Here is a 24,204-nt window from a genome sequence, read left to right as displayed (position 1 = left end):
TCTGCAGACCGGATCCCACGGTGGAAATCGCCTTCATCAGGCGGCGATCATCCTCCAGCTCCAGCAGTGGGTCTCACAGCCCCATCTCCCTCCAGGGCTGCGGCGGTGGAGCCGGACCCCAGACGAGGGCTCTAGGTGCAGGCGCCGGTCCTCTACAGTCAACCATGGTCACCAAGCTGACCTCCAGCCGAAACCCAGCGAGCGAGACACTGCCAGCCGTCAACGTCAGCCAGGTCTGAGCGCCGATGCTTTCAGGCGCATCACCGGTGACAGGGAATTTGATCAATACGTTGTGTGAATGTTTGCAGGTGCGAGTGTCTCCGGCCAGAACCGAACAGATACATCTGTCCCCCCCGCCGGAGACGGACAACAGCAGCGATACCAACCCCGGTAGGAGTCCCTCCTCCGTCTACAGCTGCATCTGACCTTCTCAAAGGCTGATATGCATCGAAATGCCTTCATCACAACACACACGGATCCCCAAATTTCCTTGTATTCATGTTTACAAATAAAAAAGGGTGTTTAGAAAAAATCCCCTAAAACTGTAGGAAAAACTTAAAACTGAAAAATGTACGATTAATTACTTACGGTAGTTATAGCAAATAAAACATTTAAACATTTTATTAAAACAACAATTTTTTTTTAAAAAGGCTAAAAGGGTGGAATTTGCAACAAATTGCAACAAAATATGTTTATATTTTGTTACTTTGAAGAAAATTCTTTTAAGATGATTGATTGCTGATTATTTATCAGTAAAGCAGGGTTGATGACTCGGTCTTACAGTATGGGGTGCGGGAGGTTGTAATTTATGCAGAGATGGTCGAAACTGTAAATGAAAGTAGGCCTGACGGAGGCAGAGCGAGCGACAGATGGCGTGCGGTTGGCTGCCTGACAGAGGGGAAGGTGAGGCGAGCAGGGGGCGGAGCCTACGATTGGCTGGAGAGCATCATCCCATCTGCATCTGTGTTCATCAGTGGGATCCTGAGGTTCCTCTCTTCATCGTCGCCGTCTGACGTCAGTTGCACCAGGCGGACGAGGAAACGGCTCAGTTTGTTGGATTACTGGTTCATTAAATCTGAGATTCCTGCAGAGATGGGAAGTGGTGAGGGGGGCGCCAGCGAGGCTCCGCCCACCAATTCAGAGTTACTTTCCCTCTCATTTAATGTTCCGTTTCATTATCATTTATAGGCAGAAACAGTCTCCAATCTCATCTTCTCCTTCCCTTGAACTTTGTGTTACCCTCTACTTTGACAGTCTCCCTCAAACCAGCAAAGCTCGACTGATGAGACGATTAAAGTCATTGAAAAGGGACTCCCATGACAGTTCTGAAGTGAATCGTTTCACGTTGATTTCCTGGTTTGATGCGTCCCCGGATGCTCCTGAGTACGAGCCCGCAGCTGCTGACCTGACTCATCTTCCTGTTCAATTTCTCTTTCTCTTTGATTTGATATTCAAAGCTGGCGTCTCCTCTCTGCGTATTGGATGATGTGACCTGTTGTTGTTATTTTTGTTTTTGATGATTAATATTAAAACCGGCACGTCTGTGTCTGTGTCTGCAGAGCTCACCGGGAGGAAATGTTCCCTCAGCAGCAGCTGTCGCCTCAGACTGGAGAGACTGGAGCAGGTGACTGAGGAACATTCGTCATCCAGAATGTTCGGAGATATATATATATATATATATATATATATATATATATATATATATATATATATATATATATTTATATCTAGCAAGTCAGTGCTTGTTACAGTCGCGTTACCTTGAGGAGAATGAGTGACCTTTTGACCTTGGCTCCTCTTTTGCTTGTAGGTGTCAAACAGCTCGCCTGTTGCTTCATTAACAGCATATTTGAAAGGTCGATGTCCACCTCTGATTGGTTCACGCAGCGTTAAAACGTGAAACTGGCCTGTCTTTGCATCAGTGATGGTCAGGGCGAAGCGGTTTAGTCTCATGTCTGTTGTGTTGATGTTCATCTGCAGCAAATCGTCACATGACTGCATGTTAGTTCTTGTTTCAGAGGCGTAAACACTGTGTATACAAACATGTATTGATCAGTGTTTCATTGATCTGTGTGTGTGTGTGTGTGTGCGCGCGCGCGCTCTCAGGCTCTGGATCTGCTTGGTCTGAAGGCCACAGAGGCTCAGCGGCAGGCACTCGGGTCCCGACTACAAGCGGATCCAGCGGGGACAGTGGCCTTCACAGGTAGGACCGGAACACAGGTTGATCCCTTGAGTTGATCCCTGAATCCTGTTTAACCTGCAAACAACCAGCGCAACCGCCAGCGATCTACGTGAGATTAACTTAGATACGTTTCCTGAGCTGAGCTTGACCTCTTGACCTGTGCAAATGTGACCTGCTCTTGATTAGCTGATGAACTGTAGCCGTAAAGAATGCTCACTTTAATGGAAGACAGCAAGTGTCCCTGAAGTAGACGTGAAGCCTTTATTAAGTTGATTTATTTAGTCAACACATTTAAAAACATTCACAGCTCTATTTCCTGTTTACAGCATTGAAAACTGCATATTTCTGCGCTTGCGTGTTGTGTTTGCAGACTTCGAGAGTCTGACCAGAGAGCTGTTCAGGCCTCAGCTGGAGGAGCTGGACGTGACCCAGCCGGGGTCAAAGTTCACATCTGATGACCTGTCCAGTTTGTTGGAGTCGCCCACCAACCCGCGGGTAGGAGCAGGCTCGGCACCTGTCGCTTTTACCTCGCCGTTTCCTCATTTTTCTCAGGAGAAATAAAGAAAGTGTGATAGGGACAGGATGACGAGCAAATCCCTCACACGCTACAGAGTGGGAAATATTCCAAAGATGAAATGACGATAGATGTTATAAGGATAAAAACAATGGCGACGAAAACGAAGGGAAAACAACTTAACAGCAACAGCAATAAATAGATCAACATTTACCAGAATATTATTACAGTCCGTGTCTCTGAACGGCGTCTGAACGAGATCTTTGGTGCGAGAGAGCAGCACTACTTGACGAGGCGGGAGTGTTCTATTTTTGGACGCTGTGTGACGAGGACATCTCTTTAAAGGAAACACGCTTTTCAAAGGAGGAATTAATACATTTTTACCCCCAAATCTGGTGAAAGAATAGAATAAAGTACATTTGTGAAATTTAGTTTTATTCTTACATGAGAAGCAGCTTCCAGGAAAAGGCTTCTAGCCTGAAGTGTGGCAGGGAGAGGCTGGTCACCTCTCGCCATCCTGGGCGGTGGTTAGCGGGTGTGATGCTCTGCTACGCTGCTGCTGCCGCCCGCTGTGCTGCAACGCTGCATGTATCGACGTGGCCGGTCTGATGCTGACCTGGAGGGACGGGGCGTGTGAGCGCTCGTGTCATCCATGAGGAGCAACAATCATTCAACACGCCGAGTCCAGGACCGGCTGAAGTCCTGGCGCTCAGGACTGCTCACCCCTGAAGCAGGGGGCCCTCAGCAGAGTGGGGAATGCTTTGATTTCTGATTCTTCTGTTGTACATTCTTAGCAAATACTTGTGTGTGTGTGTGTGTGTGTGTGTGTGTGTGTGTGTGTGTAGCCTTCACTGTCGGATCCAGACGACCTGGAGGAGATGGAGCGGCTGAGGAAGGAGCACATCGAGGCGCTGAGGGAGATCAAGAGGCTGCAGGTGAAATGACGCCCACCTGCAGGCGCCTAATAATCAGATCAGCTCATAGCGACTCTCCTCGTTGTTGTTGTTCCTGTGCGCCAGTTTCTCACCGCTCGCGGTGACGAGTGAACGCATGAAATGTGTCACTGACGTCTGCAGACACACAAGATCTTGAAATGTTCTTTGGGTACTTTAAAATGACTCGGCTGCCTCATGATTCGTTTTTGACCAAAAAAAAATCTGAGCTGATCGTCTCCACGGGGACGAGTGCTGAGGTGCTTGGGTCAAAGCTTCCTGTGTGTGTCTGACTGTCCTCTACAGGAGCAGCTGGTGGAGTCCCAGAGAGTCCACCATCAGATGGAGGACGAGCTCAGCAAGGTGAAGCAGGTCAGTCGCTGACGTCAGCGGGTTTTATGATGAGGACCCTACCACCTCCAGAGGTACAGATTGGTATTGCAGCAAAGGTCAGACCAGCTGGTTTTCACCTTTCATTGTCTGATCCTCCGTCAGATCCAGGTGTTTTCACTCCTGTCACATGTTTACTGAACCTGAGGTCCACATCAGGACCAGAAGAAGGAAGAACTCAAACTTTAAACTATAAAAAAAAATCATTTCTTCAACATAAAGGTAAAAAACATGGAATCCACGCATTTTTCCACCTCTTTTGTTGCCATTTTTTTTAAAATACTTGACAAATATTGAACTACTTACACGTTCACACAACCTTTAGCTGGAAAAAAGGGGTGTTTTTCACTGAACTTTTGTCCACTTGAGGGTCTTTTTTTTGGTATTTTTTGTTTTGTGTAAGTTTTGAATGAGACGGATGATGACGAAATGTAGCAATTTAATCAAAGATTTTGTTAAATTTAAGAAGGGGAGCGCATATGATTCATTCAAGGACCCTCAGAAAATAGAAGATTTGACTGAACTGTGTTTTTTACAGCATCACGAGTTGATAAAAATTGTAAAAACTGACCTTTTTTAAAAAACAAAACAAAAAAGAAAACTTGGCAGTTCTAAGTCCCTCCTTCTTGTCATGTGAGCGTCTTTTTCACACGAACGTCGCTGTTGTGATTCTTGGAACATAAACGCAGTCTTGTTCTCGATGAACATGCTTGTAGTTTGAAAAGCACTGTTTTCACACGGTGTTCACATCATGTAGATGATGAGCGACTGCATCGGCTCAGCCGTGGCGTGTTTATTCACCACCCGGTCGATCCTCCATCAGCGTGTTTGAAGCTGACGTTCTATTGTTGGTTTTACCTTGTGGGAGTGTGTGAAGGGCTGCTTCTTTCAAAATAGATCACCAGGTGGAGCTCTACACACACCTACACACTTCAACCTGCAGGCTGTATCTTCAAGAGCCTCCAACTCCTCCTCTTCATCACAGTGGCAGAGTGGGAGGCTGAGGCCGCCGCCGCCGCCGCCGCAGCCGCTGCCGCCGCCGCCGCGGCATCGGCAGCAGTGGGAAGGAGTGTGAAACAGGCCGTCCTTTTTGGGCTCTTAAATAGTTCCATGTTTGTTGTGATTCACAGCTGAGGGGTCTCAGCCGCGCTCACTCCCACTCTCCTGCCTCTCAACTTTTAGTCGGTTGCATAAACCGATCGATATCCACATTTAGAGGCGGCTGATGGATGTGCTGCAAAAACAAAGACCAGGTCGCGACATTCCCAACCTGAGGAGAAGAATTTGGGAGGATTGGGTTCAGGAGTCACGACTTTGCTCTTGTTTAATGTCCTCTCCTGCAGGTGGCACCAGAGGGGAGGCAGAAGTCCCGTCCATGGTTGTAGAGACAATGCTTATTTTTAGTTTTTGTAATTTTTATTTTATTTTTTTTGCACCAAGTATTTTTATTTATATTTGTACATAAAAAGATCGTGTACAAAGTACATCGATAGAAAGACATAGATGATCAAAAATAATACAAATATAAACAACAACAACACCCCCCCGCTCCAACAGAGCCCCGTCCCTGCAGCAATGTTGCTATGCCATTGGGCAACCTCGCATTAAAGTTTTTGTAATATTTAATGATGAAGAATGGAATTGGAGACAATCTCTTCAAATTCAGCACAAACGTCCACTGGGACCATCATTCAAGCTTCACCTTATGTGTTGGTGTTTGACCAATCAGTGTATTCTGAGGGGATAGGGGGCGGGGCTGAGCTGTAACAGTGAGGAATGAATGGCGGCTATATTTCTCTGTTGAAAGGAAAAGCGAAGAACAACACTGAGGACTTTTGGTTTTGCTCTTCAGCCGACTGGCTTCGTCTTCTACATCAGGTCGATGATGTGATTGGTTGAAGCCTGTGGTGGACGGACGGTTCATCCAGTCGTCTGTATTTTTGGCAGCGTCGTTCCTTTTCCACAGATGAGAGCGTGAAACCAAACATCTGTTGCTTCAGGGTTATAATTTGGCCGTTTTTTTTGCGATGCGCTCGTTAACTTGCAACAACTGCTGCCAGGTTTAGCCAGTTAGCTGCTGTCTGCTGCTCTAAATCAGAAGACGCACAAACTAGCATCTCCCTCACAGCTACCTGGCTGCTAACAAGCTAAACGAGCTATCCAGAGTTAAGTGAGGAGAAAAATAGCAGTGGTGGTGGTCGTAGAGCGGTTCTCTCTTAAATATCTCCTCTGACTCTACAGATACAATTTTTAGGCCTGTCATTATTTTAAATATCATGAATTCAAGACTGATGCAAGTTTAGTGACCCGGACGGAGGCGTTTTGAAGTGACGTGATGGGCGTCTTGTCTTTCTGATCTGAGGCTCCTCCATAACGCCCTGGAGGTGGAGCCGTCTCTGCAAACGCCCAGACGCTTTCTGTCCAGAGTCGCTGAGGTCTTTTTCATCTCTGAAAGTGCATTTAATATTCTGAGGGTGGCATTTTAGCGGCGCTGTCACAGAAGTCAGCAGCTTAGTGATGGACAGGTTATTGTTACATAACAGACTCATGAGGCAAGAAACTGCCACGAGTGCACAACTGAGCGTCATCTCTCTGCAAGAGCAGGAGCACAGAAGGCTTTTCTCCAGGCTCGCCGGGTCGGGATGGAAACAGGACCAGCCGCTGCTCTTTTGTTGTGCCGGGCTCTGCAGCTCCGGCACAGCGAGGGAGGTTTTTTTCTTCATTATGTTGCTGCGAGTGGAGTGGAGTCGCAGGAGAGGTGCTTGACGTGCTCCCTCATTAGAGCTGGAGGCCCCTCAGGCCCCCCGGGGCCACAGCTGGAGGGGAGATGGTTCACGCTGGGATCTATTTAGTTACCCAACTGGTGATGGCTGACCACACACACACACACACACACACACACACACACACACACACACACACACATTTCACTGTCACCTGACAAATCCAGATGAGCGTTAACAAGGGCGCTCAAAGAGCTTCCTGGGCGCCCTGAGGGGTTCCTCGGGTCTTCTTCAACCCCACCAGTGGTCAGTGACACCGACCTGACCTTCTAATACAACATTTCATTGATCAGAAATGTGATTTCCTTGCTACGCCTTTTTAGCCCTATGTATTTTGTTAAACTGCGCTATTTTTCTGCTCTTTTTCCTCTTTTGATACTTGCATCATCACGCGTTCAAGTCTTTATAGGTCATCTCGCTCGCTCCGAATGATTGTTGCACCACCAGGGGGGAAAATATATTCTTGCAAAATTTCCCCGTAGTGACTTGAGTCACACAAAAGCAGCTGAAGCTGGACTCAAGAGAGGAGTAGAAATTCAGTCATGAGCTCCTTTTATTGTCTTTCTGGGCTTCTCCGTCACTGCAGACAATATCACCGTTAATTGTGTCCGTTTCAAACCTCCACCGTAAACCAGAAATTTCCCCAAACACTTCTTACTGGACCCCCAGGTTGATAACAGTAGCAAAGTCATACTCCTAAACATTAAAAATGTGCATATTTGATGGCCGATCAGTGACGCTTTTCTGGTCTCCAAAAATTGGCATGATTTTAAAAGTGAAGGTGGCAGATGGGCCGCTACCCGCTTCCTGTGTGTGTGTGTGTGTGTGTGTGTGTGTGTGTGTGTGCGCGCACGCGTGCACTCTGTTTGCACAGCATGTGATTTCCGTGTGATTTTTCAGAAATCAACACATCTTGCGTGTGCTTCACGTGTGTCTTCTCACTACATATGACAGCACGGCAGGACGACGTCTGGCTGCCAAAATCACTCGCTTCCCTCTCCGAGTGTTTCTGAAGCACACCGCAACACTCCTCGCACCTCCGCCGCGGCTGCACCGCCCTCATCGTCGACTGGTTTAATAACAGTAAACACGGCGATGATGAGTTTCACAGAGAGCAGTTTGAGAGAACATTCAAATGAGCTGTTCTGACGGTGTAGCATAGAGTGACAGCACTTTATCGGAGCCGTGCAGCGTTGAAGGATCGTGCTTTCTGCTAAACCTTGTTATCGTCCAGATAAAAAGAGCCGCTCGTCTCCTCTGTGCTCCACTAGGGAGCAGAGACCCTAACAGAGCGTTAGCTTAGCTCAGTGAATGGTCGTGAGCAGCTAGCGTAGCATTGGTACTCCTGGCAACAACTCCATCGTGTTAGATCCATTATTGAATTACTTTTGTGTTTGCAGGAGATAGAAAACAATGCTCCAGCACATCTTGCTCGGGTTTCTAAATCAATTGCTCCGATTGCTCAAGGAAAAGCTTTTGCTAGCTTGACAACTACTATTTACAGAGAGCTAAAGTGGCTACTTTTACTAGCATAGCTGGGTAAATTCAGTATTAAAAGTTAGTTAGAAACATAGCCTGAGAATATAGTTCAGCAGCCGTCTCGCCTGCTGCCGCTGCTCAGCTATTTGGAAGTGTTTACGCCACCGGGGTAACGCTAGGAGGAAGTGATGTAGCAGCTTTTTAGACCAGTGTGCATCTCCCCATATAAAGGTGACTGCTTTGAGGTCGTAACTAGGACTCGCTTGATAAACACGTCCAGAATTTCACGTGTGATAGCACAAAAAAGTCGATTTTTCAACTCTGGAGTTACAGAGTTACAAGATGTGGAGTGACGTGAAGTGAGCTGGCGGAGGGATACAACCACCAGGCGGTGATTGCAGTTTTGATTGCAGTACAGTGACAGTATTAATATGTGTTGCATCTGGATCTCCAGAGGTGATGAGTCACTTTAAAAGCCTCTTTGTGTCCTTTTACTACCGCTGCGGATCGCTTTACTGCATCGTCTCCTCTGTTTATTTCAGTGCTGAAGGGTTGAGTTACTGGTTGCTAGTGAGCCAACTGCACTGGGAGGGGTGGCTCCCCAGTTAAGAGGGGTTACAGGTGTTTGTTTCACAGCCTGCAGAATTACATAACTTCCCCTCTGACAGGCTGGTTTTCCTTCTTGGCCCCACACCGACTCACATGAACTGGAGCTTTGTTCAACAACCCAAACACCACCGCCGTTACAGCCACCTCATTCATAATGTTGAACTAGGAAAGTATCACCTGCTTACATGTCCTTTTGGAACAGATAATGAGGTTGACACAACTTGACAAAGATCAAAACGGTCTAGAAGGCTGAAGGGTGTGTGGAATAACCACGGCCTCGTAATCACAGCTAGCCTCGCTAACAGGCAAGCAAACAAACCGCCGTCCCTCTTGTGTCCCCTGACAGGAGGTCAAAACGGGAGCAGAGGAGAGTCGGGCTCTGAGGACCCAGATCCAGCTGGCGGAGGCGGCCCAGAAGCAGGCGAGGGGGATGGAGATGGACTACGAGGAGGTGATCCACCTGCTGGAGGCTGAGATCGCTGAGCTGAAGACTCAGAGGGTGGAGGAGCCGGCGCCGACCACTAAGGTGACCTGTCAACATCTTAAAGCGATACTTCATCCAAAAAGTGTACTTTCAACTTTCAAGCACTCTTGATCTCACAGAGACGTTTCCCTTTGTGACGGGACAAAACCAAAATATCTGTTTTCTACTGGCAGGAGGAGCCAGAGGACCTGAAGAAGAAAGTCGCCGTCCTGGAGTGTCAGCTACGGAAGAGCGAAGCTGCTAAAAAGGGATTTGAGATTTCAACAGGAAAACTGCTCAGTTTTGTGGAGGTAAAGAAGGTTTCAGAGGCCTGAGACGCAGCACATTTAAGTTATATAACATTTGAATTATTGCATAGAGTTTCCTTGATATAACTTCTGTTTATTTTCTGCAGAACGTTCAAGAATTCCTGCAGGAAGGACACGGACCAACCAAGAGCTACAGGTACCCAGAGGCAGTCTCAAAGGAGCGACAGTCATTTTCCTCAAAATACAGAAATTCTGAGCTTCTGGTTTCTTTGTTTAACGCTGACGTTCTTAGAAGATGTCTTCATTTACAATTCAACGTCTTGTCAAGTGCTTGTTGGTTTTCAGGAAGGGAACAACCTCCACGGGATGTTTTTGGCCGACTTTGATCAGGAAAAGACAAATTTGCAAAACAATTCATTACAAAGAACAACAAGAAAAACAACAACCTTCCAGACAATTATCGCAATACAAGCTTTTTTTCTTCTCTGACTGGAGATGAAGGTGAAACTTAGAAACCTGTTGGCAGAGACAGAAACTGAGCCTTGCGTGTGTGTGTGAGCTCCAGCAGAGGGCCGAGCCCATTAGTTCGGGTCACACACACACTCAGTGGTCTGGTTTGACTCAGTTCGGCCCAGGTGGGCCTGCCGTCAGCCGTTATTAATGGCCGCCCGCAGCAAGGCGGCGGTGTTACGAAATGTCTCAACCTGCAGGGAGAGTGAGAGCTCGCTGAGCTGTTGCATTTCTGATCTGCTTCAACAACAGATCCCAGACGAGCCGAGCGCCTCCAGCGTGAGGTGCTGCGGGCCACGGATGAAAGCCCAGACGAGCGACTGTCTCACCTGAAACACCGGAATCTCCCAGAATGTCTGTTACTTCTTGTCTCCCAAACACAAAGTCTGAGCAGATTCTGAAGAACTGCAGATCTTCGATGAAGACTGGAACGAGATTAAATCCGTCCGACGTCAAACTCAGAGGTCGACAACAAAATGTCGGCCTCGGCCGTCGTCAGTACTGCGCCAAATCGATGTCCCGGCGCTGAATTTTGGTCACTTGATGCTGCAACGTAAATTCAAAGGAATACGTTTTTGGCCAGGACGTTGTTGTTGTTGTTTTTTTACATCTTTAGAATTTCTTTAAAAATACATTTTTACTATTTTGCTCATCAGCTTTTCATGTCTCCCGTAAGTCGCCCCTCGACTGCTGAGGACATGAAAATGACACGAATAAATGTGTTTTTCCTATGCCTCCATCAAGCCCCTCCTCCTCTTCCTAGCGGTCGTCTTTCTCCTTCCAATTACATATTTTCATGCACCAGCCAATGACAGCATATATGTATGTATATATACATACATATTCGCCTGATGAAGGGGTGCTGAAACACTGTTCTGGCGTCGGGCCTGTGGCTTGAGTGGCGTTCCCCCTCCTCCTCTGTGTGTAGTTCAGTGTTCGATCTTTGTTTGTGAGGCTTAACTTGAATTTATCGTCTTGTGTAAGTCTGCTTCTCTAAATCAGGTCAACTGGTCATATTGTTAAGTCAGCGTGACGCCTTCTGCCTGCTTTCCTTTCACCACTGTGCGGGTTAGTGGGACGAGCATCTTTCATAACCGCTGGACCCCCCCCCCCCCCATTGTGAATCACCTGTTGATGTGTTTCTAGGACACAGGTATAAGCAGGAACAGAGGCTCATCAGCCATTGTTCCTTCGACTAATAACACATCAGTCATCCTGGATTCATCACCGTGACAAAGAAAAGCGCCGTTTTATTTTGGCGTAGCTGTGAAAGGACACGGGCCAGCCTCAGAAACAAATAATGGGTCCTGAAACTACGGTCAAATATGGCTTTAATAACTGCTCGTGGAAAGGTTCCCTCTACGCCTCCTCTTCAGCAGTCATAAACAAAACTTGACGAGTACATTCAAGAAATAATGCCAAACATCTCCAGTGAGTTTGATCATTATTGCTTCAAGAAAACTTGATTCATGGCCTTTTTTTTTTTTTGACTGGTGTTGGTCATAATTCTGACCAGTGTCGCCCATTGTAGTCCAGTTGCACGTGTCGGACCCACAAAGTGTGTGGTGAGGTATCTTTTGTGATGACACAGACAACATTCAAGAAGTAGGTGGCACAGGACTGATAAAGAGTGCTAATCCCTCACCGTTATTGGATGAGAAGCAGGAATGCAGCCACTTCCTGAAACATGTGTCCAGACTTGTTGCTACAATTGCTATGATTCCATCATCAGTGCGTTCATGCTGCAGGTTAACGGGGACATGGATGCATGGACACCAAAATGTGCATTACAACGGAGTTCTCTTGGTTAAGCAAGAAGGCTTTTTGAGTTTTGGTGTTAATGGGAAGCTCTGAAATGATGCCCGAGTTGTAATTCAACACCATTCAGTTGAGCTTTGAGCTTCTCTTTTCCCGATTTCGAAGTGTTCTTGAATGCAGCATTAGACTGGTAAACTGGGGCTTGACTCCTCCTGCTAACGATCAGCAGTCAGAAACCCTCATGGAGGGCCATGATGCTCCCTGATATTTTGCTTCTGTCCTTTCACAGCTCCGGAGATGTCAAAGTCGGAGGTTCGTCTCAAGGACTCCCTCCAAGACACAAGAAGAGCCCCTGGACAGCGGCCACGCTGGCCCAGGAGGCGAAGGAGCTGACAAGGACTGTCCGAGCCATCCTGGAGGTCGACTGTAAGTGAAGTCTTCTCGCCTGCATGCTCGCGGCTCCGCAAGTCCTCTTCCTCTGTTCTGCCCTGCATGCCACGCCCACTGGATGAAGCTGAAATAATCCTGCCGACCTGCCGTTGTGAGTGACTGTCCTCCCTGTTTCAGTGCTGACCTTCTAGAGGCTCCGGAGAACAGGAAGTCAACAGCCGAACTCTCCCCTGGCAACTTCTCAACTCCCGTGTACCTGCTAGCAACGGACTTGTGTCTTAAATCTGCATGAAACACTGTTTTGTTTCTGTGAAGCTTCAATCACTGCACTTTCTCTGCGTAACCATGGCTTCCTTCCAGTGTTTTAACCTGCTCGAGGGATTAGCGTTTGTAGACGGTAGTCGTCGGTCTTTGTTCGGGCCGTTCCGTCTTTAGCTGGTCTTCGTAGTGGGTGTCCAGGCGAATGTGACTTTGTTGCAAGGGTGTATTGTAAACAGTCCAGGTTTCTGCTAACCGGAAACCTATAAAACTTAAAACATGATGATAATGTGGTCTAAACTTCGTCAGTATCACCTTTGGTTGCTGGGGCTAACTTCCTGTGGCAGCCATATTAGGTCACGTACGCCGTGATTACTTATTGTTTGTCACTGGCAAGCACAGAGAGGGGCGCTTGAACTACAGTGTGAGGGTACAACATCCGGCTGATACCCCTGTCAGTTGCAGGCGACTGACCGATGTGCGGCCTCATCGTGAGGCTCAAAGAAAAGAAATGAAACTTGGTGGACATGAAGGACTCAGGCAGGCCGAAGTTGTCTGCTTTGGTGAGGATTCTCCCGCATTTATTGTTTTGGTTGTTGAGGAGGGAGTGATCCACCTCCATAGATGTGTTTCGAATTAACAAAGCTGACACCAGCGGTAGCGTCCCAGATTGACCTCCCCATGGGAGCAGAAGGCTTTAGCCCTGACAGCACATTCAGCTCCCAGCCAAAGCCCCAGCTTATGCCTGGGTGGGTTAACCTGATATCTCGATATGCATATTTCCTAACAGGACAAAGTTTTACTGCTCAAAACGGACGATGCTGACTGTGCAACACGCTGGTTAACACACTGGAACAAAGACCATTGGGAGGTTGAAGGTCTACATGAACGTTTCCCCAAACGCTGGCGTAGCCCTGACCGGACCTCTGTCTCTGTAGCACCGATGAATACCTTCGTCTAATCAATATACAACTACTCATCCTGACATAGTGTAGCTAACACTCCAGTTCATGCAGTTAGAGAACAGCTTACTGTAACTTTCTATCTCTCTGTTGTTGGGTCCATGTTTTACTTTGCATCCGAGTGGCCGGGTACTCGCGATGGGGGCCGTAGAATCGCCGGAAATCAATCGAGAGTAGAAATCCAGAAAGGTCACAAAAGGTTTATGTGAGGGTGCTCAAGAAAATCCCGACTGGACCCTTCAGGCCAGTTTGGTCCTTTGTGTTGTCTGAGTAGAAACTGTCCAGTGACGCAACTTGATCTCGCAGCTATGCAGCGACAAACCCAGTCTAGTGCTGGCCCATTACCGGTGCGGCCAAACCTTCTGCCAAAATATACCCACATGACGTTTGACTCGGGATTGCACTTGCCGTGGTCCAAGACCCGCCAAGACTGTTGGTTTGATGAAAATATGTTGGGGGAAAATCAAGGGACAAACACTTCAATGGAGAGATGGTTGAAGTCAACGCGTCTGGCAACCAAAGTGGAGATTCAGCCGGGTGCCAATACCAGCTGAGATGAGACAGGAGGAGAAGGTGCGGCGCGCATACAAAACACATGAAAAGCCTCCAACAGGTAGACCTAAAATTCTGATGTTGTTCTATGTTTGTCTTCGCAGTAAAAATGACAAATGACCACACTTGCACATAGCCGGAGTGTTTAAGGTAACGCGTTTTTGTCTAAGGAGTTAATAATGGTTGCTTTGGAAGGACATGCGGGGCGTCGGGCTCTGTGTATTTGCTGGGATCTGAGTGTGCGCTCAACTTTCTATTTTCTGCTGATTTGTGTAACATTTTCAAACGCTTCATATGTGGGTTTTTTTTGTTTTTTTTTGACACGGTCACCTACTTTCCTTCCATCCGTGGGTGCGGTTACATAATTAGCAGCCATGATTCAGGAGCAGCGGCAGATGCCCTCCGTCCTTCCTAATGTACTATTAGATTTAATGGGGGGGGGGGGGGGGTGGGACCGAGCCTAAACCGAGTCGAAAGTAGGTCACTCCCATCCAGAAGTGTGTGTCAGTGGTATTCATCAAGACTGCTGTTGCCTGGTTACCAGCTCGGCTTTAAATTGTAAAGCGTCCCTCTGTGGACATTTTATCTTCATCTCAATGCAAGTTTAGATTTTCCTCATCTGGGAGAGCCGTCAATCAAATGCCGCAGTTGCTTGAAATGACCCTTAACCTGATCTAACCTGACCTTTAACCTTTAATGTCCTTGATGGTTCCAAAAAGTTGTCCTCTTCAGGGATTACAAAAAAAAAAAAAAAAGGCAGACTTACAGAAAAGTGTTCTCATCGTCTTCGGGTAGCACCGGCCAATCATCAATCCAATTTATGCATCCGGTTACCGTGACAACCCCATCTGGAGTGAATAGCGGTCTTACTGACAACACCAACGTGCATCTTGACAACTTCCGTCAACGTCAATCTGCCACAACGTGAAGATCTGAAGCTTTCAGTCGCAGCCCCTTCTTGTAGAGTTGTGACTCACCACTGACAGTGGTTACAGAAAAACAAAGCGGACCGTGCAGATTTTGGCTTTCAGAGGGTTTATTTCAGTCTTGACGGCGAGCAGAAACAATGCTTTCAATCTGCATTTCTGTCAAACCGAAAATGAAGGGGAGAAAAAGGATGATTGATGTTGGAGATAGTCAGCAATAATTACATTGAGTGCATGTCCACGGAGCTTCAATTAAAAAAACAATGAGGAGGAACTAATTGCTAATGATTTATGTAAATAGCAGAAAACTCAACAAGCTAAGGACCCTTGAAACCGCACCTGTTTACAATTTAATATTAATTTGTTAATATACATTATACTAATGTTTGTTTTTCATAGTAAATCATTCAATATGACATGAACAACCCAGCGCTGTTCCATCATGTTTTGTAATACCATTTTATTCCTGTAGAGGGGATAGTGAGTCAGTGCGAAAGTGAACTTTGTGAATCTTGCTAGCATAACGTTAGCTTCCCGGTCTGTTGCTGAGCAGGCTAGAAATATTTGCCATTGCAGCAGCAGTAGAGCATCAAGGGTGCGTCCTATTTACTGAGTGTTGCTTAAAGATGGTATTTTAAAGGATTATTCAAGGTATTAGTCCAACCCTCGGGCGTTACCAAAGAAACCGTAGTCTTGCAGACGGAGCCAAACATGTTTGGGTGAGACATGTCTCGTGTCTCAGATGTGTTTTATTTTCGTAATAAATACCACTTCTAACTAGTAAGTCAGATTACGTGTTATTTTCTCTTCCATGAGGGTAAAAAGTCCTTGATAGATGAGAGGATGGACATCAGGTGGTCAGTGTGTTGTTTCACAGCTCCTCACGGGATGGAATCAGAGATGAGCTGGAAACCTGTAAGAAGTTTATTTTTCTATGAAAAGCTGTGCGACGTGTGTAAATGTGTGTGAGGTTGTATGATTAATCAGGTGTTTGTCTCCCCGCTGGCTATCCTGAAAAATGTTATCAATAAAGTTATTCCTCTGCGTCTTCTAAAAAAAAGTTGTCTCTTGTCTTACCTCATCATGTAATATCTTATGTGTAGTATCAACGGGAGCAAGGGACTCCCCACCAGAGAGTAGAACTACACAGGAAATACAGTATACATCTCTTTTTATGTCTTAATACAGCCTCATATTTTAAATGAACATTTTCATTATGGACTGAAAAAAAATCCTATCTTCACTTTAAAGTCATGTGATCAAGGGACTCCGAATCAGCATCAGATCTGTATTTGGTCATATTGTTTAAGTCCTGTCATGTGGCGTCTTGTCTTTTTTATGTCATGTCATGTGGCATCTTGTCTTTTTGTCATCTCATATGTCATGTGGCGGCTTGTCGTTTTGTCATGTTGTCATGTGGCGTCTTGTCTTTTTTATGTCATGTCATGTGGCGTCTTGTCTTTTTGTCAAGTCATATGCCATGTGGCATCTTGTCGTTTTGTCATGTTGTCATGTGGCATCTTGTATTTTTGTCATCTCATATGTCATGTGGCGGCTTGTCTTTTTTATGTCATGTCAAGTCATGTCATGTGGCTTCATGTCTTTTTTGTCCTATCATGTCATGTGTCCTGTCTTTTTGTTATGTCATGTCAAGTCATGTCATGTGGCATCTTGTCTTTTTGTTATGTCATGTCATTTGTCATGTGGCTTCATGTATTTTTTTTGTCATCTCATATGTCATGTGGCGTCTTGTCTTTTTGTTATGTCATGTCTTTTGTCACGTGGCTTCATGTATTTTTTGTCCTATCATATCACGTGTCCTGTCTTTTTGTCATGTCATGTCAAGTCATGTCATGTGGCGTCTTGTCCTGGAAAGAATCATCCCAGGTTCTCTGGTTTTCCAGGAACTTCCGGCGTCTCGTTATTGACCTCATGATTCAGTGTCTGTGACAGCTGTGCTTTCACCATCTGTCACCTGACTCCTGTCTCATCAACTCTGGGACTGACAGGGACATGAAACCGTGAAAGGTATCGCAGCACTCCACCGTTCGGATTCACATGGACACAAAGCAGCCTCCCTCCTCAGATCATGTGTCTTTGTTCCAGGGGTGAGAATCACATTGACACGTCTGTGTACATACATGGAGTTTTTTGTGAGGGCTCAGCTTCCCGTGTGCACTGGAGAGACAGGATCAAGTTCACGGATGCTGAAGGAGGGACGAGAGAATACAGTTGTGATGGAAATCTGGCGCCTTAATCGTTACGCCAATCACAGGATCATTTCAAGAAAACCAGTTTTTCTAATTATTCAGGGGTGTATTAGGAGGTCAGATCAGAAATATAAGTGAGATTTAAAGTGTTGAAATAAACATATCAATAAAAGTGGATGGTGGTGGACTTGAAGGAACCTCACCTGTTGTGTGAACTCTCATAAATCCCATATTTTGGGGTCAGCTGTTGGAACTGAGGGTTACCTGCTTCTATCATTTACCAGTGCCCTGTATGATGGGGCCCACAGTCACCAATCCATCATTCACAACAATCCCTCTTTTCTGCAGACGTTTTAAGCGTTTGGTGTCAGTTTACGGGCGGGCGTCCGCGGGGCAGCGTGTGAAACTTCACCGCCTTTGTTCCCTTAAACAAGGTTAAGAGACTCTTTGTAGCTCCGGCAGTTAGCGGCGTGATCCCGGTGACACTATGGAAAAGTACAGTAAGAGTCCTCTGACTGGAGCTGGATGGAAACTTGATCTAAGCGTCTGTAGATCCATGACCTGATTATGTCTGGATGTGTCAGACTAAGAACATGATGCTTTCGGGACGAGCCACGTTAAACATGACAGTGATTTTCCTCCCCCCACAGGTCCTCCTTACGGCTGGGAGGAGGCTTACACCGGAGACGGAGTCAAATACTACATCAAGTAAGAGGATTTTTACTCATCGTCGTCGTCATCTTCAGCGTGGCTGCCAGGGTATTAGAAGTTTAGGACACTGCCAGCTTTCAACCCTCAGAACCCCAAAGCGTTTCAGGTGTTCTGCACGTCTACGGCAGCAGCACGATCATGACTACAAGTCGGGAGAGAGGATTTTGTGATCGCACCGGGACAATCAAAGCCTTATACTGTATTTCAAATAATAATTCATTCTATTTTACATGTATTCAATTTAGGACAGCGCAAAAACTGCAACATTACAGGTACAGTTAGTAGTCAAACTCAACGAGCTCATATTTCACCCTCCGCACCAACCGGGGGCAGCGTAACCAGAGTTACTGTGAGAAACAAGGGGATGCTAACTTCTTTAGCATTAGCTGAGGGTGAAACCAGTTGGTTCACAGCCCTTGTGGGTGGTCGCAGGATTTAATCAGTGACTGAAAGAATGAGATCGCTGTGTTTCTTTGGTAAGTTCGGCTTGTCAGACCAGTCCTTGATGAAGCGAGCAGATACTTCAGGCTAGATCTGCCCGGCAACCACGCATGTCACAGAGGGCCTTGCAGTTTTAGAGCTCTAGATTTAAGCTCAGAACTAAAATGAAATTATATTTTTCCCCCAAATGTGTTTTTCGTGCTGTTGATCATGGTCTTAAAGCGTTCTAACAGGATCTGACATGTCAAAACTTTATTTTTGCTGACATTTGACATGTAGTTTCTCAACGTATCACAATTTTCAGCTTAGATTTGGTCACTTTGCCTGAGAGAAGAGAGTTGAAAATCTACCATTTACAGCCAATTTTGGTTTTTTTTTTTAAAGCAGAAAAGAAGCTCAAGCAGCTTCTGGTTGAGCATCAGACATTTCGCCCAGCGGCGAATCCCACTCATAGCTGCGGATGCTCGCTGTCACAGAAACATCCGCCACGACGTAAAACTTCTCTAAACTCAAGCGAATATCCAGCAGAGCAGCGGCGTCACAGCCTTCGGCCTCGTTCAGCTTCGCTTGCTCCTCTTCTTTTTTTAACGGTGAAAAATCAGAGGATTTGAACGAATCCAAGAGGAGGGCGCAGTCGTGCCGCAGAGCTGAGGGGCTGCGGCTTCGTTATGTGACGGCTCCTCCGCTTCCTCCTCGGTCCGTTACTATGACGACATCCTCACAGCTGAGTACTTCCCTTCAAAACTCTTTTCCTTCTTGTTACTGCTGCAGAGGAACAAGCCACCAAACCTCTAACTAGGAACTGAACCTCTTTGTTCAGTGCCACGGGTCAGTGTCTGTCACCGGCTGTTGCCATGGAAACTTCTCCGGGGGGGAGGGTGTCAACTTTAACTGGCAGAAATCTGTTTTAACAAAATCACTCCAGCGGAACAATAAGAGTTATTGATATCTCTTAAGAGGGATACAATTAAGGAGGAAGTGATTGATTGGAAAGCTGCTGCAGAGTCGGGTGGGGGTGGGGGGGGGGGTTTGACCTTGTCCATCCTTGTCCAACCCCCCGGTCCATATAAGGTGCTCCTGAAAACAACAAAAATAAATAAATCTTCTGTCAAATTTTAGCTGGGAGATCAAACCTCCTCTGCCTTTGTGGGGGGGGGGGGGGGGTTAATGGCTCCAGTCGATTTTATTTCTGTACCTGCGACAAAACCACACCACGTGCTAGAAATTAGCTTATTAGCTTCTCTGCGGTCGCTGGTGACATAAACCAAACAAACAAACCCCACTTTCCAGCAGCGATGCTTCTCTGATTATTCTCACCGCCACAGTTCTGAATGGCGCCGTGTCCTGTATCTAGCGCTTGTGTCAGCAGAGGGCGCTGCTGCTCACATGGCGCTCCTCTGAAGAACTGACGCACCAGTTGGGGCATCAGCAGCACTAAACAAGAGGCTGTTGTGTCTTTGTTTGATAGTCACATGACCCAGACGACATCCTGGAGTTTACCTGTAACGAGCGCAGCCCCGGCGACAAATCTACCTCCAGAGACCCCAAAGGCGGATCGGGACGGAGAGGCACCGGAGCGGAGGCCCAACCCGTCCGTGGAGACGGAGATGTAGGACGCAGAGGTTGGAGTGGACTAGTCGCCACTGGGGTTGATTCGCTCTGTGGCGGGAAAAAAAAAAAAAAAAGGCTCGAGACTTAAACATTTATCAGAAGATGATTATCTTCTTCTAAAATAATTTAAAAAAAACACTTCAACAAGCTTTGCTCTCCTTCTGACGGTGATTTCATCTTTAAAACATGACAACGCTTCCAAATTCCCACGCGTGGAATTCAACAATGCTAACTCATGACGAGCGTTGCTACAGCAACAGGTTGGGCCCCCGGCTGGTGCGACTGTAGCAGCAGCAGATGAACGGAAGCAAAAGCAGACGATTGTACTGAAAAAACAGGGGTTTTTTTCTTTCGCTAAAGGACAAACAAAGCTGGCGGGGTAAAGAGACCCCCTGCACCAGGCCCTCCGTGAGCACCCGTTTGTTTTCCTCTTTTGTATTTGACGTCACCACAAACCTGACGATGCTTGTCCTTCGTTGGTGGTTCACCTTGATGAAACCGTACATAAACTGCTGTCGTGTTGATCGTCGGCTGCTTTGTAGGAAAATGAAATCTTGTCCCTGGCCGCACCTGATTGTGTGTTACAGGGGTTTTTGTGTGTAAATGCTTCATTAGATCCTCCTCCTCTTTTCATCCTTCCTGCCGTGAAGCTCCAGTCCGTCCCACCGCAGCCGTAAAGGTGAAAATACGGTTCTGTGCAGCGTCTCTGAATAAATCTCTGCTGTAACTCCTCCACCACTGACACTCTTGTTCTCTTTTTGTCTTTTTCTGTTTGGCCAAACACACACACACACACACACACACACACACACACACACACACACACAAAAAAAAGTTGTATGAGTCATGATGCGGAAAGAAGCTGGAGTAGGGACAGAATATTTGAATATTATCAGTTATTATTCAATCACATCATTTGGATGTGAAACAGTCGATGGTCGTAATAATCCCACGTACGTATTATGTTACCTTCACCACCATTTTTTCAAGCTTTTATTTTTTCGATCTCTCTCCGGGCCTGCTGATGTTACCAGCGGCTCCAGCGGCTGTACTGTACCAGCTATTGCCTCTGTTACTGGCCTGTAACGCGTTATGTCATGGAAGCGAATCAATATGGAAAACAACTTGTTTTGTTTCCATTCATGTGGGACTTTAAACCGGTTTGTCCTTTTCCTGACGCCCATCCTCGAAAGTAACAAAATAAAAGCCTCTCATAATGAGATTACGCTACCGAGCGGCGAGGTCATCTAGGGAATCATACCTGAAGCGCTGGAGTGTGCTTTGGCACTGCTGGGGTGTGTTGGTGTGTGATGTGAATGGTTGTATTTATAGTGTGTGTGCGAGGGCTGGAGGTGGAAGAGGCCGAGCCAATATTCCTCTTGCCTGAGGCTGCGACTATTGATTTCCCATCTCGCTTGCGAGCGCGGCTATAAATATCTGCCGCGCTTGGAAACACTAATGACGTGACACAAACTTAAACACCGGAACACAAACCTGCAGGAGCAGAACAGTCTTTAATGACCCAGACTTATCATACACACGATTACTGAATGAGTAATATCCTTAAAAAAATGTTATTTTACTGCTCTAATGTTATATTACACCTCTTTGACACCTTTTTGTATTTTAATGGATGCTAATAAGATACTGCAGTACTTTGCTGTACTGTTATACCACGTCACTTTACTCCTCCATATTCCAGACAACTCACAAAGTACTGTTTTCTTCTCATCAAGCTCCTCAACACAATGAATTATTTTACCAGTTCATGTAACGCCGGTACTTTCTACCCTCCTGTATCTATAATTAGCATCTGCTACGAACTGCCTTACTCAAGCAAAATGCTGGATTTTTGTATTTTAAATTATCACCCAGGCATTAGCTTATTAGCTGTGTCCTTTAGCTCTACAAGGCTTAGTAAACAGTAAACACAAAACTTTAAAAGCATAAAACTAGCCACTTGTGCTAATGAATCCAGCTTGCGCAGCGGTATTACAATGCTAGCTGTTAGTTTGCGTTGCTAATGCTAACTACTTGTGTGAGTTCCGAATGCTATGTTGCTAGCAGGGAGCTACATGCACGTGCTAGATGCAGTTCATGGGTGATGATGTGATGCTAGTTGTTAGCATGTGTTGCTAATGCTAAGTCCTGTCGGGGCTCAAACTGAGCCCAAACTATGGCAGCAGGTTTAGTTCCAGGTCCTCGGGCGAGAGGGAAAACTCCCCTGAATCTTGAATTATAACCCATGTTGAAAACTGGATTCAAAGAATTTCAGTCACTTAAAGTGATTTTTTTTTAAAAAAGGAGGATCAAATGGGAAGAAGAACCTGGAGTGTTCTCAAGGTCCTTCGCCGCTCTCACTTTTAATTCTGGATTCAGGGGCGAAAAATGAGCCGCCGACATCTCGCTAATTCCTCCGTGAACAGTCGCCGCGGCAGCAGAAGCGTGGGATCACAAAGGGGCACGAACCCTCGGCGGGTATGGAAACAAAGCGTGCGTGATATGAGTCAGAGCGGCGTTTGGCCCAGTCACCCCTCTGGAGCGGCAGACCAGGCGTGCCTCAGCAGCCTTGTCCTACTTTTCTGCTCCACAAAGGTCATGACAACATCGCCGTGCTGTAGCAACCCTGTTGCTAAGCACGTCTTAATGATGGCAGGGGTTTGGCGAGGCCGCCCAGGACGCCTCCTCCTCGTGACATATGGCGTTGAGCTGCTGTTAGTGAGGCGGCTGGCGGAGGTCAAACCAGCGTCTCGTTTGAGGACCGAAATAAAACAGAAATGTTAGAACTTGTGAATGGAAAAGAGTTTAGAGTCTTATTCCTCTCCTGGTTTCAGTTCCTCTGGTTTTCATCTCTCCTCGTTTTACTCCTTTAACCTTGTTTACCCCCGGTTCCTCCTCCCCCCTTCCCCTCTCCTCTCCAGTTTTATGTGCTCTGCTTGTTGTCAGTTTGCCTCCATCTTTACTCTCCTCTTTTTGTCTCCTTTCCCACGTCTCCCTTCCCGTTCCCTCTTTCCTTTTATTCCTCCACTCCTGTTTCTTTCCTTTCCTCCTCTTTTTTCCTCTAGACTTGACTTCTTTCCTCTCCCTCCCTCCCTCCCTCCCTCTCCTGCTGGATTTGTTTATGCTCTCTGTGAGCACATGAGGTTCAATGTGACCAGGCTGCAGGGGGGAGGAGGGAGGAGGGAGGGGGGGAGGCTTCTCATTGGTTTAAAGTAGGTCAAGCCAGCCCACTCATGTGACCCACCATACTGTGTGTGTGTGTGTGTGTGTGTGTGATTGTGATTGTATAGCCTTTATTATGGTAACAGAGGAAACCATTATAATGAGTCATTTATTGTGATTATTGTGGGTTGTTTGGGTTTGTTTTTTTTTACAGTTCCGAAGGAAATTGTCATTTTAAAAAAACAAAAAATTAAATGAAAATAATAAAACACAATTAAAGAATTTATAGGTTGTTGCTTTGACTCCATAAACAGTCGTATTATTTCCATTGAACACATCAGTCAACAACATGTTAAGTTTTTAATAAGATTCTTTTTCCCTGAATGGAGACAGACAACGATTAGATCCCATAAAATGCATAAAATGTGGAAAACTCAATAAATTTTACAGGATGTTTTTTTCATCCAAAAAAAAACAAAACGCGCGTGTTTTTCGCCGACAGGGTGGAGCCGCTTGTTAGCAATTGCTGCTTAAAAGCAAAATTCAGCAGTTGACTCAAGCAGCGCTAAAGTAAGCTAAGCTAACATGTTGGTAAATAATTAGCATAGCTTAGCATAACTTTGCATAGTTTAGGACATCGTCCCTCCACTCCTCCACAGCTTTTAGCTGAAAGCTAGCCTCATTATTAGGGTTAGGGTTTATATATATATATTTATATATGTGTGTGTGTGTGTGTGTGTGTGTGTGTGTGTGTCGCTTGAGTCAACCACTGAATTTTGAAGCTTCTAATGTGCAGCAATTGCTAACAAGAGGCTCCGCCCCACTGGCAACTAACACGCACGTTCGTTTGGTCTGAGATTCTAAACATTTTAACTCCTCAAGCCCACCTGGCTTTTGAGGAATGGAGTGTTTCATCGTTCCGATTGTGTGTCCCCTGGCTAGGGGGCACCTGGTCACATAATTCTGCACGGGTCTTATGTAAGCCATGGACCTGTCCAGGCTGAGGGTGAATGTCAAAGGGTGTTTTTTAAATTCATTAGTCCTCCATAAAGGCCCGGCAGGCGTCTGCACTGCAATCCAACACCAGAGACA

The 24,204-nt window shown here is 46.3% G+C and overlaps 1 protein-coding gene across 2 annotated transcripts in view; it reads left to right on the top strand.

Annotated features, from left to right (window-relative positions):
• Positions 1 to 20,662, top strand: part of stxbp4 (syntaxin binding protein 4) — a 31,977-nt gene extending 11,315 nt beyond the window's left edge. The window contains exons 10-22 of one of the 2 annotated variants that reach the window (XM_086194575.1): positions 8 to 233; positions 309 to 390; positions 1,560 to 1,624; positions 2,107 to 2,203; positions 2,553 to 2,677; positions 3,542 to 3,631; positions 3,935 to 4,000; positions 9,236 to 9,415; positions 9,547 to 9,663; positions 9,768 to 9,817; positions 12,179 to 12,315; positions 17,838 to 17,895; positions 19,808 to 20,662. In XM_086194575.1, the coding sequence (XP_086050701.1) occupies positions 8 to 233; positions 309 to 390; positions 1,560 to 1,624; positions 2,107 to 2,203; positions 2,553 to 2,677; positions 3,542 to 3,631; positions 3,935 to 4,000; positions 9,236 to 9,415; positions 9,547 to 9,663; positions 9,768 to 9,817; positions 12,179 to 12,315; positions 17,838 to 17,895; positions 19,808 to 19,952 (1,438 nt within the window). In that variant the 3' untranslated portion in view covers positions 19,953 to 20,662. Of the gene's footprint in view, positions 1 to 7; positions 234 to 308; positions 391 to 1,559; positions 1,625 to 2,106; positions 2,204 to 2,552; positions 2,678 to 3,541; positions 3,632 to 3,934; positions 4,001 to 9,235; positions 9,416 to 9,546; positions 9,664 to 9,767; positions 9,818 to 12,178; positions 12,316 to 12,456; positions 16,402 to 17,837; positions 17,896 to 19,807 lie in introns of those variants that run through there. The other variant, XM_086194576.1, reaches the window with a different exon arrangement.
• Positions 20,663 to 24,204: the final 3,542 nt, after the last annotated feature.

The sequence above is a fragment of the Aulostomus chinensis genome, chromosome 23, assembly GCF_037954235.1.
Source record: "Aulostomus chinensis isolate RoL2024-O1b breed Wild chromosome 23, RoL_Achi_v1.0, whole genome shotgun sequence".
Taxonomy (NCBI): Eukaryota; Metazoa; Chordata; class Actinopteri; order Syngnathiformes; family Aulostomidae; genus Aulostomus; species Aulostomus chinensis.
The sequence above is the reverse complement of the archived record's forward strand: the minus strand, read 5'-3'. Positions and strand labels throughout refer to the sequence as shown.